The sequence below is a fragment of the Typha angustifolia genome, chromosome 6 (genome assembly GCF_048772165.1).
Source record: "Typha angustifolia cultivar Huaian chromosome 6, ASM4877216v1, whole genome shotgun sequence".
Taxonomy (NCBI): Eukaryota; Viridiplantae; Streptophyta; class Magnoliopsida; order Poales; family Typhaceae; genus Typha; species Typha angustifolia.
This window is the reverse complement of record NC_133244.1, coordinates 6,184,627-6,199,605: the sequence shown is the minus strand read 5'-3', so window position 1 is coordinate 6,199,605 and position 14,979 is coordinate 6,184,627. Positions and strand designations below refer to the sequence as shown.

General features: G+C 37.4%; 3 protein-coding genes across 4 annotated transcripts; all 3 read right to left on the bottom strand.

Moving 5' to 3' along the window:
• Positions 1-1,991: 1,991 nt before the first annotated feature.
• Positions 1,992-3,821, bottom strand: LOC140761668 (protein transport protein SEC13 homolog B-like). Of its 2 annotated transcripts, none has more exons than XM_073099096.1 (2): positions 3,666-3,821; positions 1,992-3,254 (listed from the first exon to the last, which is right to left on the bottom strand). In XM_073099096.1, exon 2 carries the CDS (start codon positions 3,164-3,166, stop codon positions 2,258-2,260), a length of 909 nt encoding a protein of 302 aa, XP_072955197.1. In that variant the 5' UTR covers positions 3,167-3,254; positions 3,666-3,821; the 3' UTR covers positions 1,992-2,257. The 2 variants fall into 2 exon arrangements, with proteins under 2 accessions (XP_072955197.1, XP_072955198.1); XM_073099097.1 differs by having other exon boundaries at positions 1,992-3,223; positions 3,666-3,806.
• A 770-nt stretch (positions 3,822-4,591) lies between these two features.
• Positions 4,592-5,119, bottom strand: LOC140761260 (uncharacterized). The gene has a single exon (XM_073098522.1). The coding sequence runs from the start codon at positions 5,117-5,119 to the stop codon at positions 4,592-4,594; it is 528 nt and encodes a 175-aa protein (XP_072954623.1).
• Positions 5,120-6,442: 1,323 nt separating this feature from the next.
• Positions 6,443-14,005, bottom strand: LOC140761543 (uncharacterized). The gene is made up of 14 exons (XM_073098909.1): positions 13,722-14,005; positions 13,483-13,620; positions 13,204-13,285; positions 12,974-13,050; positions 12,376-12,482; positions 11,310-11,442; positions 10,400-10,516; positions 10,195-10,286; positions 9,411-9,477; positions 9,187-9,265; positions 8,998-9,089; positions 8,503-8,646; positions 6,839-7,256; positions 6,443-6,757 (listed from the first exon to the last, which is right to left on the bottom strand). The coding sequence occupies exons 1-13, from the start codon at positions 13,905-13,907 to the stop codon at positions 7,116-7,118; spliced, it is 1,455 nt and encodes a 484-aa protein (XP_072955010.1). The 5' UTR covers positions 13,908-14,005; the 3' UTR covers positions 6,443-6,757; positions 6,839-7,115.
• Positions 14,006-14,979: the final 974 nt, after the last annotated feature.

Genomic DNA, 14,979 nt, shown 5'->3' with positions numbered 1-14,979 from the left:
TCTCCTGACCAAATCAATCCAAAACAGAATAAAAGGATCACAAGAAAGCTCATAATGAGCAGTACATGTCCCCTAAAATCACATACTACATGAAAACCATATAAAAGTGGAAAAACTCACCAAGTTTATATCATTCTTCCACAGGAGGAAAATATTCAGATAAGCAAAGAATGGTGTTCACTCTGCATTCCAGTGTTCAGTTCTGCTAAATTAGGAGTCCCTTCAAGTCATCAGTCCCCCGAGTTAAACCACACTATGGTATCAGGTCTCCCCTCTTTCTATGTTTACAATGTAAACTATTGGATATTATCAAGTCACCATCTCCAGCACCAGAGAACGAAGACAACCTATAACTATTGAAAGCTCCCAGTCTATCCCTAAATTCCTCTTATTTATTAGAACATTCTCCTTGCTCATAAATTTAGCTTAAGAACTTCAAGAAAAAAGGGTGTGCAAGCAAATTCAAGTGTAAAAGTAGCCAAACTTGCATGCTTTCTTCCCTTTATATGGCACATAGGTTACTCTAGTCCAAAGAAAAAAATAACATCTGAAAACTATCTCATTGGCAAATAAACTTAGAAAGAACAATCTCAGGTCCAGCTAAATGAAGCTCGTCTACTGCATGACACACAAGCAGCTCAAGTCAACAAGCAATTTTGTTAGTATGTAGATACCCTTCATTGTCCATCAATCCCAGCTACATAGTCAAGTCTCAGATGATCCCACTCAATATGTCTACATAAGTTACATTACACTACCAACTAGTTAGGCCCTTGATAAAGAACATAAAGCTCCCGAATTTGTCCCCTGGATCTATTTGAGAGACATAAACAAGTTCAACAGTTGACTTTTAACTCGTTGGACATGCCTTTCCATTGGCTGACAAATTGCAAAGCTCTAAAAACTCATAGGCTATTAGTTCAACCACTAAATGAATGATATTTAATGCACCACACAGTGCAAAATCTCTACTCATGTGAAAATGAAACAACTTCAAATATCAGAAAATTCTTGAAATGGCTATATCTTAGAAGCATATCACTAGAGAAGACATCAACATTACCTGAATGGTCTTTTCACTTCAGCCCAAATTTAGCTATGGGACAGCCATTCAAAATTAAAATCCCCAAAACCCTGAAGTCTTACTATCAGGCCGTTCTCAACTCTCTATTCTGATCTTTCCTTACTATTCTCATGGGGGTCTTTGTCTGTCAGGTGATGCACATTCATGAAATAGAGAGTATCTGGCATTCCCATATGTTGGAAAATTTTGCCAAGGAAAAGCTAAATCCATATTCATACGGTCATCCAAGCAGTAAAAACATTCTACGAGCATGTAGTTAACATAGTAGTTTATACATTACAGATTTATTGCCCAATACAACATGAAACTACATTGCAACCTCTGTGTATCAGATGTATTCACAGACAAATAATAACAGCACAAGTAGACAGTCAACATATCATAGGATTAGATGTGACTCTCTAAAAGTGCTCCATGTTCGCAATCTTTTTCCCAAGTTTTAACCCCCTCCCACACAAAAGCACTCATATCATATGTCATCTTCACAGGGCCTTTAGCAATTATTACAGCACATCGGAAAAATACCTCTAAATAATTCTTTATCTTGGAAGCCTGGAAGGTGTTACTGACAAAATTTAAAGCCACAGTAATTCAATCACACAGTAACCATATACAACTGTTTGTGATAAAAAAAATAAAAACTGTTAAAAGACCCACATTAAACTCATGCAGAATAGGACCAGAATGCTTTTTGAGACAAAGTATAAACCTTACTATGGAACCATAATAAAAAACACTGCTGCAATAGATAGATCATAGTTTACTGCAGTCAATAAAAACAATAAATCTATTATACCAAGTTTCAACATCTAAACGCATAAGCAACATGAAGATGAAAGAAACTTAATCTCATCAATTTTGATAGTTGTTTCAAAAGAAATACCAAGAATTTATATTTTGCTTGTAATTCACCAAAGTGTCCTGAGAACAGATCCATTTATGGGCTGCTGAGCTCAATACTCCCAAAAGGTGGAGCTAAATCACATAAAACAATAACATGGCAAGTTATGAGTGATAAGAACAATAAGTTTAATAATCCACACAAACACACCAAAAGGAAAAAAATTAGAAAAAGAACTACTACGGAACAGGCATATCTATGTTGAGCACTACAATAACCCAAAATATGGAGATAGCATTAGCAGAAACAAGAGCCATCAGGAACCTCAATTTCTAATGCTCCACCTTAGTCACCTGCTGCCATTGACCATCCGCCGCCTCTTTCCACAATGTAACATTACTATCACCATCAGCAACGGACAATATATTCCCAGCCAAAGACCATGATAGCCTCCAAACAGCAGTTTTGAAGTCATTCATAACCTTGCCTTGCCAATGCTCTCCCTCTTTTGTCTTAGTCCATATAACGACCACCCCATCCTGCGAAGCACTTGCAATGGTTGACTTCTGCAGTCCCAAAGCCGGTGCCCAAGCCACATCCCTGACCCAATCCTTGTGCATCTGAATGGAAGGAGATGTTTCTAATTTCCATATCCCATTTTGGCATTCCCACACCTTGACACTGCTGTCAAATCCACCTGACACAATCTTTTGAACTGGTGATCCTGACCCAACAATTGATCCAGGGGCAAGCGCCGGAGCCCATGAGAGAGAAGTGACACCAACAGGGTGTGCATGGTCGATCCTTGCAGTGTCCCAACCACCATTGGACCGTACAGTGAACACTGAAATGGTACCATCAGAGGACCCACAAGCAAGGGAAAGGCCGAGCTCATGAGGAGCCCATGCGATTGCATTGACCGATGATTTGTGCTCAGTAAACACATGGGCCTGAGCCCACTGGTTCGAGGTTGCTCCCTCCTTCCAAATAATCACTCGGCCGTCATAGCTGCAGGAAGCGAGGATCGAACCGAATTTGGGGTGAGCCCAAGTGACCCGCCAAACAGGGCTTTGGTGACCACTTAGTGTCGTGAGGAGCTGTGATGGACGGGAAGAACTCCCAACAGTGAGGATCTTGATGGTGGTGTCGGAGGAGGCCGTGGCAAGGCGCTTGCCGTAGTAATCCATGGCGACATCATGGATCATGTCCTGGTGTCCAGTCTCTATCTTCTGAGAAGACATGGTCACCAACTATCTGTACCGCTAGACAATATGACCTCTCTCTGCCTTCTTGTTCTCCTAGTAATTTGATCAAACACCAAATTGCAAGCTAAAGCAACAGAAGGATAAATGAAAATCACAAATTTGGCGGTAACAACTTGTATTCATAACTAAAATATCATCATTTTCTTGAGCGAAGAGTTTCCAATTTGCTTGTACACGAATAGATTACTCTACGGAAATGCCTACCAACAAATAATTACCAATTACAATCATGCCAACCTAATTAAAACAAACAGACTAGAAGAAAAAAAAAAAACTGCCTAATGATTGAACGGGCGGAATAGATCTAATTGGATCAAACCGCACAGATCTGCTTCCTTAGGGTTTTCCTGGATCAGCGAGAAGGATAGATCTATTGCGATTTAAGCAAATGAGACGACTAAATGGATCGAATATGAGAAATTAACCCTACTTCCTAAGAATCGATCGAGAGATCGAGAGATCGAGATCGGCATACCTCCGGACGTCGCCTGCGCGCTGGGATCGAGAGAAGGATGGGAATTTCGCAAGCTAAAAAAAGCTTGGAGTCGAACGTCTCGTTTCCTTCTGTTCGTAAATCTGGATCTGACCAAGACCTAAATAGCATCTGGACTCGATCGTTTGGGTTAACCTTTCCGATTCAACCCTTTTCTTTTTCTTTTATTACTTAATTTAAGGTAAACTTAAGGCTCCTAATAAAAGTAAAAGATAAGGTGTTTTTAATAAATGCCCCTAAATTTTAAATCCATTTGAGAATTTTAGTTCTAATATATGTTTCTAGTGCGCAAACTAACAAGGAGTATTTTTCAGATAATAAAAACCGAAGGTAGGGCTCAAATCGTAAATATCTAAAAAGAGGTGTTAAAATTATAAATTAACCACGCAAATTATTTAGACTTTATTTATTTTGAGTTTAGGACTCCTAACCTAATTCAGTAACGAAATATTTTTTTAATATTAAACTAAGTTTAAGACTAAAAACTAAGTTTTTAATTTATTATTTAATTTTCATTAAAAATTAATAATGCAAATGCTAAAATCAATATGTTTCATTCGGCCAATAATTTTTCACCATAATTTGCTAAATGGCTAAATTATTTCTCTTACCCCCAAATTAGATTATATTTTTATAGGGTTAATTAAATCTTTTTATGTTCCTGTTAATGATTGACAAATAGTTATAACTAGGTGTGAAGTATAAGAGAATTATTAAGCGAATAAAAGTAAACTGTAATTTACCCAATCTCTTGAAAGCAACATAAACTTTTATTAAGAAAACTACTGGATATGAATCAATTACTTATAAAAGAATAAATAATAAATCGATATATCTCCAAAGTAACAATAAATATGCGTTATAAAAGGAAAAAAAAAAGAAGAAATCTCATTTAAGTGTTTCTCTAATCAGTTCACTCCTCTCTGCAGCATCTCATTATATTGCAGCAATGAGATCTGGCGTTGTAATCTCATCTCCTTGTAGAACTTTGCAATGAACTCCTCTGCCTTCCTATCAACTCCTCCTTCCTGATCATGATGACCACTAACCCTCTCACACTCATCCAATACCTCCTCCTCCTCCTCGTCCTCGTCATCGTCATCGTCGTCGTCATCAACAGCAACATCATCATCACCGTAACGATCATCATCAGAAGCAGCTCCCGGATCGATACACGGAAACCGAGGCCGCCGCAGCTTGAACCGGAACGTCGGCGTCTCGTCGAACGACAGCTCGCGGTCTCCTTCACGTAGCTCGCCATACTGGAGACCGTAAGAATGGCCACCAGCTCTGAGGCTTCTAAGGTGGCTGGCCAAAGCAAGGTGGAGGTCAACCATGAGTCTGCACTTGAACTTGCTGTGTCTCTTGGCCCATAGCACGGCCATGCATGCCAGCCTCCAAGCTCTTCTGGCCAACACCACCTTCCTCTTCGCCATGGGAGAACTCACTTTCTTGTATTGGAAAAGTTGGGTGCAAGTTTTGGGCTTCGGAATGGAGTTGGTAGGGAAGGAGATGGGGTGCGTTTTATATGGAGTGCTTCAGACGCGGTTTTAGAGAGTTATGTGTGGGCTGGAATTTGTTAGGATGTTTGATTCTTTTACACTATTAAAAAGTGTGGTCAAGATCAAGAGAATGGAGAGATCTACACGGTTTGCATATATACAGAGAAGCTACACATTTTATGTACATTTTAGCATTGCTGCTCTAAAATTCTTTATTAAAGTTATAATTTATTTACACAGCCGTCGCGCTGCAAATTAGCTATTAAACTTTTATTTGTGTCACTTACTCTCTTATAGTTTGTCTGACGTTAATTTTAATATAAAAGAACAAAATGTTTATTTTATATTTCAAACTAACTAATTAAAAAATTGTGAAAAAATCTCTGTCTTATGCTTTTCTTTCATCACAAATATTTCAAAAGAAATAATATTAAGGACAAAATGGACAAACTTTAATAGGTGTAATAGAGAAATATCTCCAAAACTATTGATTATACAAATGAAAGTTTAGGGAATACTTTTAATTTTGGCCTAATTATAAGGGAGTAAAAATTTATATTTTCCCCCCAATTATTTTAAGTAGCATTTGGTCAAGATCTTGCAAATTAATGTATATATTCCAACACTAGTGCACATGGGTCAGTCTCCAAATAAGAGGGTTGGTTGGTTGGTTGGTTGGTTGGTTGAGTGGTACTTTGGACTTCTTTGTTTGCTTTTGTGCTAAGAAATAAAGCCTACTGGTTTCTTCACTGTGGAAGAAAGGATCCAATGTATTATTGTTGTAAGCTTGCAAGCTTTGATCTCCTAAGCTGGTATTATTTTGTGCAATATTTGTAGTTGATAGCTGGACTAGTGTCCATGGGGACTTGCTCATCCAGTTGTGATGAACCTATGCCACTTGAAAGGTCCAAGATTTGAATTGTGATGATGGGATTCCTTAGTCTTTTGTCTTACTCACAGAATTATAATTATATTTTATCAACAAAAAAGAAACAGAATTATAATATCTGGACACCACTTATGAGTAACTATGACCTAGAGAAGAATTTCTTAGTCTTACAATTATTTCAGATCTGAATAAGTTTTGGTTTGATAATTATTTTCCTATCCTTTGTACTTTCTTAGTGGCTTTTTATCTAGATTTTTATAATATGCAAATATTATTCATCGAACGATTACACCTTATTATTATCGTGACTAGGATAGATCATATCTCTTTATATGAAAATTATGTATTCAGTAGCTAAGATCCTGCCAAATTCATACAATATGAGTATAATTCCATGTTTTGGATCAGATTAAAGTAAACAGCATAGTTCCATAAATCTCAGTACATTTTGTTTCTTTTGCTTCAAGAAAGAAACCTAGTATAGAATTAATTGTTCCTAATATATCTTTCAAGGAAGAATTGTGCAATCTAATTGCTTGAACACTTACCTGTGAAGCTGCTAACTTTCCTTGCCTCTTTCATGCTAGAAATGCTATGGTTAGTAGCGTCTGACTTTCCCAACTCACCTGGCTATGAAGTGCAAGCCAAGAAAAAGGAATTCTTCCAGCACAGAAAGCATGAACCTGACAAAGAATAACCTCAGACACTCTCATCACAAATAAATGAGCAATCTGAGAGGAAAGATGGGAAAAATTGTCACTTACACTGTCACACATTGGGATTCTTAAAAAGAGTTGAAATTTATACAGGAATTATGATGCAAATGTTTGTGCACGCTTCGTGCTTAGGGTGAACTGGTCCCAATTTCAATCTGCGGGAAATCCCCATCATTTCGTATACTAAAACAAAATTTCACATGGTATACGTGATAATACAATATACAATCCCACTTATGCTTAGGTAGAACATCAAGGGGATGGATCATTGTTTGAGTGTTATTTACAAGTAAGCTAAGCTGATAAATGGATGGTTTACGTGGAACTACATTTTGACGTAAATGCCTTTCCTGTGCAAGAGGCCTGCAACAAGACACCAGAAGATGATTTCTACCAATACAAATGCCAAGGTGCCCCACCTTTTCGAATGGAAGATGGTCTGCAGAAATGATTCTGTCACGTTCACCTGCAAGGGAATTCAGGTTCTATGAAAATTCATTGTGAAAATGGGAGCACATCAATCTGCATTCCACCTTAAGTGTCAAAAAATATCGTTCCTAGTATATATGCTAAAGCACATACAATAAATGCTCCTTGTGGTTGGTTAAACAGTTTTGGCTTCCTCTAGTTGGTGATAGTTCATATGATTCAACACTTCATTAGATTGTCTTATAAACCTACCACCTGCTCTAAAAGCTTTCGTTGTTATAGAACAGTGGTTTTTTACATTTTATATTTTAGGTTTCTAACACCCCCTCTCATTTCAGGGTTGAAATAATTTGACTAAGGAATAAAACAATAATATAGGCTCTTTGGTTATATTACAGTATTGCAATATTCTACATCAGCTCTGTAGTTCAGGACCATGTTTGAAAAATAAGGTGTTCCAACTTATCACTCAAAAAGTGATCAATTTTTATTGGAAGACAGATAGGTAACCAAACTGGAATGCTTACTGGAGCACTGGACTAGTAAAAGCAGAAAGAAAGGAGATTTCTTATCAGTCAGATGACTAAGTCCCCTCCAAAGAATATAAAATACCATTGCTAACGGTGGGATTAAATGTCACAAAGTAAACCATAGGGAGGCTCCTTGATTGTAAGCCTAATCCAGGAGGGTATTCTGTATATTGCCCTTTTGTAGGAGTTACTGATCAGGTAAGATAATTTAAGTCATAATAAGATATTACAAAAGGTTCCTATTCTCAAGGATAACATGCCATATAGGAAATTGCAGAAGTAAATCTGGATTTGTGGACTAAGAGAAAATAAACTAGATGATGTGAAGGTGATATCTCTTTCCCTGTATTGTAGAACTGAATATATAATTTTGGTTATTCAATTACATGCTTCACCATAGTTATGACCAGGTTAATTTACCAAAGCAGGAAGTAGACAATCCCAACTCAAAGTGTAAACATTGAATAACAAGAAATGGAACACTCTAACTTGGGCAGATTGCTCATGCTTGATTAGGAAATCAATTAAAAAGAATAATCAGAATGGATTAGAACAACAATGGATGAAATGTTCTTCAGCATGATCATCAAAATTTATTCTCCTATTTTGCATTAATGCCTAAATCCACGATACTGCCAAGGCTAGCAGAAATGCTGGCCACTAAATTACAACATGGGATGACTTGGCTGTATAAGTCAACAATCCATTATATGAAAGGTGCAACATCTGAGATAATGAAGAAAAGAGATGTACCAGGTTATTGGCAGGTGACCGCCAATAAAATCCTTGTATAAATGCAGGAAACAGCTCGCAAGCAGCCAAAACATAAACAATAAGCGCATTCATCCCCATCCACTGAAATAAAATTAACGGGATCTTAAATTGAACGATATCAACCTGCATGAGAAGACCAAAATAAGGTGAATCTAAATGCAATCAAAGAAAATACTGAACAGCTCCCTGCTATATTGATTATAAAAGACAGAACTGCTATTAATGGTGATTATTCTCATTTTTCGTAGTAGGCATTTTCCAAAGCTTGTTAATCACATCCGTAATGTAGCTACTGAATTCACTATCCTGATCCATGAATCTGAAAGTATGTTTGAAACTCTCTGGCTTACAGCCTATGTGCATTATTTCACAACCCTAATTAGCTAGGAATAAAGGTTTAACTGTTGCTGCTGCTGTACAAACCAAGGTGTGCTACAGGCTCAGATGTATTTGAGAAAGGAAGCATGAACTCACTATGCAATATATTAGAGATAGAAGAAAGCCAGATACTCCTGTTGTAAGAAACATGTAGCTCAGAGTGTATAATGGCTTACTGAATGGCATACCTGAGCACAATAAAAATGTGTGATCAAGTAGGAGATGAAATTCTCTAAATAAATAATGAATATAAATCTGATGCATTCTTGTTGAAAACTATACTACCTAACAACTGTACCAAAAATCCGCAAATTACAAGTGTCAGAGAAGTCAAAGACCACAGCAGAATTCTTTGAGCATGATTCTGCAGCAGAGAAGCACCAAGAGTTTAGAAAAAGAATCCACAATGGGAGCAACATGTTTTCTTTTTTCTCTCACAATGTCAAATAGAAGTTAAAAAAGTTACACAAAACCCTTAATGTTTCTAGAAAAGTTACCATCTTATGTACCTTATAATGCACGATGAGATGCCCAAAATGCAATCCAACGAAACATGTCACCGCAGCCATCAGTGTGCTATATTTAAATCAAACATAAAGAAAAAGAGAATAAGTATTCTACTTTCCTTCTAGGGTAAAACATTGAGAAATCAAATCATCCCGATAGCCTGAAACTATAGAGGTCTTGAAGAAAGACCACAAAAGAGGCAAAGCATCAAACTAATTAGTTATGGCTGACCAAGATTAATGGTAGAATATTCCAATTAAAAGCTAGAGTAGTACGAAACTAACATTAATTTACAGCATCTAGAAGTACCTAGAAAGTTAAAACTAAAGAAAATACAACTTAAAAAACTAATAAAAATATGCCTGAAAATGATCTCAAATAATCAACTCAGCTGGCCTGATACAATATATTTTATCTGCCTTATGGTTAAGAAGCGGCTTATCCAAATCCACCAAAGCTTCTAATTTCAAGATAGGAACAAATGGTGTTGTTTGTCAATAAAATTGGTTATTATATATTTTACAATTTTGTTCTCCTGCAGCCATAATTTTGTCCTTTTCATGTACATATTAGAAATTTCTAACATAGAAAAGTTCTGGTATCTAGGCATTCAATATGTGAAAATGTCATCTCCTAACAAGTGGATCTTCATTTAGAAGCAAAATTTTGATTTAATTCCTGATCATCCACCATACAAAAGTTAGCAGTTATGTGATCATGCCAAGACAAATTTCTAGAATAAGAAATATTAGGATTTGATATCAATTACTAGTGATATATATATACCTTAATAGACCTTCAGGATCAAATGGAGCCAAGCACCATCCGGGGGAATTTGGTGGAAGGGGTCCATAATCAGGAGAATTAATACTACATTCCTGTGAGGTGACATGATGAAAATCAAATGAGTGAAAGATAATCGTGCATGAAGATAGCTAATATGCAAAGAAACTAAACAAGCACCTATTTCTTAAAAGTTTAACTAAAGAACCTTTGTCCTTTTATAGACTGGCTTCTGGTAAAGGTGTTTTTCACCAAGAAGAAGTCGATCTACTAAGCCAACAGCATTGCAAGGAGGTCCAAAGCTTCCCCTCACTCCACATTGTACCTATCAATTGGGAGAACATTTCCAGACAAAATAATGAGAAAGATGCTCTGCTTTGAAGCATAATCAATTTCTAACTAAGAAGATTAAAAAAAGGTGATACACAATCAAATAGACTAGGAAATGCAATTCGCCGGTCATTACTCAAACACTACAATTAGACATGATGGCTCAAAATGAGAAGTCCTTTAGTGTGTCAAAAAATATACCCTTAAGTTATTAAATATTTTTATTAGGCCATCTATAAATTTAGTAATACTTTATGAATGGGAATAGTGAGCCACTAGAAAACAAAAAATCTAAAGGTTAATTTTCATTGAGATGAGGATGTTAAAGTGGATCAATAATGCTACTAGAAAAGATATAATAACATTATAATATCATACAGAAGGTAGGGCAGCACCTAAAGAGGATAAATTAAGGGAGAATAGATTAAGACGGTCTGAACCAAGGAGTTATTTCCACCAGCACAGGTTGGAAAGGTGCTGGTTAGCATGAGACCTATATCAAGTAGTAGGCTTCATGCCACATACTTCTGATGCATTGATGGACAGGAGAGGTGGTAGACAGAGGGTGAAAATGAAGAGAGGGACACAGATGGACAACAGACTGACTGGATCCAGTGAGAGTTCTCGTGGCATAAGCAGTTTGGGACGAAGATCCCATCAAGTCGAATACACAACATAAGACTGAGTATCCCATATATTTGGGTGTCTGGGTGAGTCTACTAGTTGACAGCATAAGTCTGATTACTGGCAGCAATGATTATAAAAAGGCATTGAAGGCTTGAACATACCATTTCAATGCTGATTCTATAATTTGGGTCTGAGAAGGTAGAATTACTGCTTGTAACTTCAAACTCCCAGTTGGGAACATAAAGACCTAAAAGCAAGCCAACATATAGTGCAGAAATTAATGCTGCAATGATCCTTCACAAAGAAAAAAAGAAGAAGCAGATATTAGTATTTACAAAAAGAATTAATTCGATTAAGGTTGATAAGCTGTTAGGATAGTTCTGTATAAGTGTTTATGATGCTAATCTCCAGAACATTCTCCTGTTTTATTCATTTCACAAAAATGATGGATTTAAGTAAACAACCAAGAGGATCATGTACTAAAGTGATATCCTTGAAGTCCTCAATGTCAACACCATCGATACATTTATTTCATTATTTGCACGTTACAACACCCACTTTTTCACATGTTATTAGCTTCTTTAACTTTTGCTACAAAATAATTAGAATAAACAACAAATAAACTAAATGTTGGGTGCCTTAGAGACTACTTTCATATTTTTCATCAGCCGTTCGTTATTCAAAGTAGTTCCAGGCCTTCTGGCAACTCTTTGAAGTGAAGCAGCTCATCTTCCATCCACTGACTTCCTAGAGAACTCATTTGCAAGAATTTATTAGAGGATAAGTGAGACTTATTTTACTTCCTTGCCAGTAACATGCCATAATAATTTCAGCAAGGAGCTCTTCAAAGACCTGATTATTGCCATGTTTTAGTAGGACAATAAAATGTGTCAAGCATACATTATAGAGTAAAGATTCATGAAACTTAAAACACAATAAAAATAGAAAACTGCGCATGGTGCTCATATAGGAATTTGTCATAACATTCATGCAAAGAGGGAAGCAAATACTTAGAATGGGAAAATTTTTAAAGAAAAAATGAGGGGCAAAAAAAAAAGCTATCTGAGAATAAATAAAATTTATTATTCATGACGATAGGGATGGCTGCTTGAAGTTACTTAGAAAATCATTTACCCAATAAGTCTGAGCAAGAAAACAGGAGAGGACAATCATGAGTTGCCAAGTCATTACAGTAAAAGACTTTAAACTGTTATCAACATCACTGACCATTCAATATAGTATTTCTTCACGAATAGCACAAGAGAATCCACCGAAATTTCGCTGACAAGCCAGATCTCCGACATTGCTGCTAAAAAATATCCAATGGATATCCTCTAAGATATGTAAAAGCACAATCAGATATAGAGAAAAAATTTAAGTTAAGAAGCATGGGAAAACAGAATAACTTCCTATTTGCTGCAGTTTAAACATTGCAAAGAAATTTAGAAAGGTGCCAACCCCAAAAAAAGCAAAACAACCTTTTAACACTTAAAACGTGAGAGGTGTTCTATATTTTCTCTTTAGTCTTTACACTAGTAAAAAAACCGTGTGCTAAAAGCACTTACTAGTAAAAAACACAATACATCCTAGTTAGGATATTAGTGTAAACAAGTCAACCACAATGCCTCACAAATTCTCAGTTATGATCATCTTTTAGCTAACAAAATTGGTAGCCTAGGTTTTCTAATGTTTACTTATTAGAACCAACAGTTAGAGGCAACTAAAAGCATTTTTCTTAACAAAGAAATTCATGAAAAGAAACAGAAACATGGACTGATGGTAGTCATTACAATAATGAGTTCATTAGATCTGATCTCCAACATACCTGTAATACACCTAGCCAACGAATCCGGTCCAAGTCGACTCCATAAGTTAATTTATTAAGGCCATGAAAGTATCCACCTGAAAGCAAGTAAAATTATGAGCTACGACCAGGTAGTAAACTTTTAAACAAGGAACGTATTGGTATATGTGGACCATTAAAAACAACCAATAACACAACTTCAAGACGGTTCTTTTTAAAATCTGTCAACAGGTTAAGAATTCAAACACAACCTTGCAAAATTAGTCCCAAGACAAATAGCTTAATTGTCCTCACAATAACCTTCTTCGTAGCAGTTGCTTTGTTCGAAGTTTTCTGCAATGCATCCAAGTAAGTGATCAGCGGTCAAACTACTCAGACTACAATCAGAAGACTAAAAGAAATATATGAAGCTGCAAATCTCAAATAAGTAAACAGACAAACTGCACAATAACTTAAACCAGTACAACTAACAACTACGAAAAGAAGACCGAAATTTCGCTGATAACTGACATCAGATCATCGCCACCGACCTTAAACACGAGCGCCACCGAAACCCCAATGATGAAGAGAAAGAAGGGCATCACGAAATCCGCGAGCGTCACCCCAAACCACGGCGAGTGATTTATCGACGGGAACGCTCCACCGGCGAAGTCCACAAGAATCATTAGCTATCAAAAAGAACAAATTTCCAAGATCAAGAGAAGAAATAAAGGAATTGGAGAAAGAAAAGATGGAGAAGTGCAAAACTGCAAAAAGAATTTGGTCTTACGGCGACGGTGAGGCCGCGGAAGACGTCGACAGAGGCGAGGCGTTGCTTGGGATCGGACGGCGGAGGAGGTGGGGAGTGGTCGGGATCCGACGGCTGACATGGCCGGATCTCATCGGAGGACAGCGGAGGAGAGGAGAGGAGAGGAGCTTGTTCTTCTTCTTCGGCGACGACGACGACGGAGTCCATCTGGGGATTGAATCGGACGGCGGAGAGAGGAGGAAGCGCGAGGAGCTTTATCCGACCCGCTAGTTCAATTCAAAGGGTCGTTCTTTACATCCGACCCGAAAAAAGTTTTGTCGGATGTAATTTGAACTTTTAATGCCGAGTCGTTTTGAATTTGACGCTAAGTCGAGCTCGAATTGCGGAATTAAGTTACATAGACACGAATTTTGAGCCAAGCCAATTTTAGAAACTTTTTGTGCAGATAGGAGGGCACACTGTAAATACGATCGATACGTTAATACACATTTGATAGTACAATTCGACTAGCTTAAATTGGTGATTTTCGTCAAAGCAGGTTTGATTCACTTGAATGGGTTGATTGACACTAAAATTGGCTTCTTTGAGACCAAATTGATCCAATATAATATTAAGGTGGACTTATTCAGGACTAATGGCTTGAAAGCATATATTCTCTACTTTTTTCTCTAGCGCCGGCCTTAGCTCTATGTTAGCGTTCGATTCCTTTATAGAGGGGCCTTTTCATCGGTTTCCCTCTCATTCCCTCTTTTAGCTGGGTGCTGGAGGGGAGGGGCTCTTCATCCCTAAAGGTTTTTTTTTTCTCCCTTTTCGTTCTTTTCATCCTCATCGGTCTTAGGGTTTACTAGCCCTTTATGTGACTAGGTGCATTGGTGGTGGAGCTGAGTCACCTAAGCTAAGCTCCGCCACTTTTTTTTTCTCCAACTTTGCCCCTTCTTCGTCTCCAACTCCGTTGGAATTTTGCTCCGCTCTTCTTCGCCTCCATCTACGTGAAAATCTCTCTTCCTTCTGCTTGTCCCTATCCCTACTTTCTCTTTCCTCTCAGTGTCCAACCTCCTTTCTGGTCACCATTTTTTTGGCAGTGATTTGGCCTCTGTCTCCATCTTTTTAGCCGTTGTTTTCTTCAACTTCACACTCCATCACTACCTCCAAACCCCCCTTCCCTCGAGCTACGATGATCGTTGACTCCTTCGATATGTTAGAGACATGGCCATCAAAGGTTGGTTGCCCCTCTGTCATATTGTGGTCTTGCTGTCATGACTAGTTGCTGCTGAGTAGG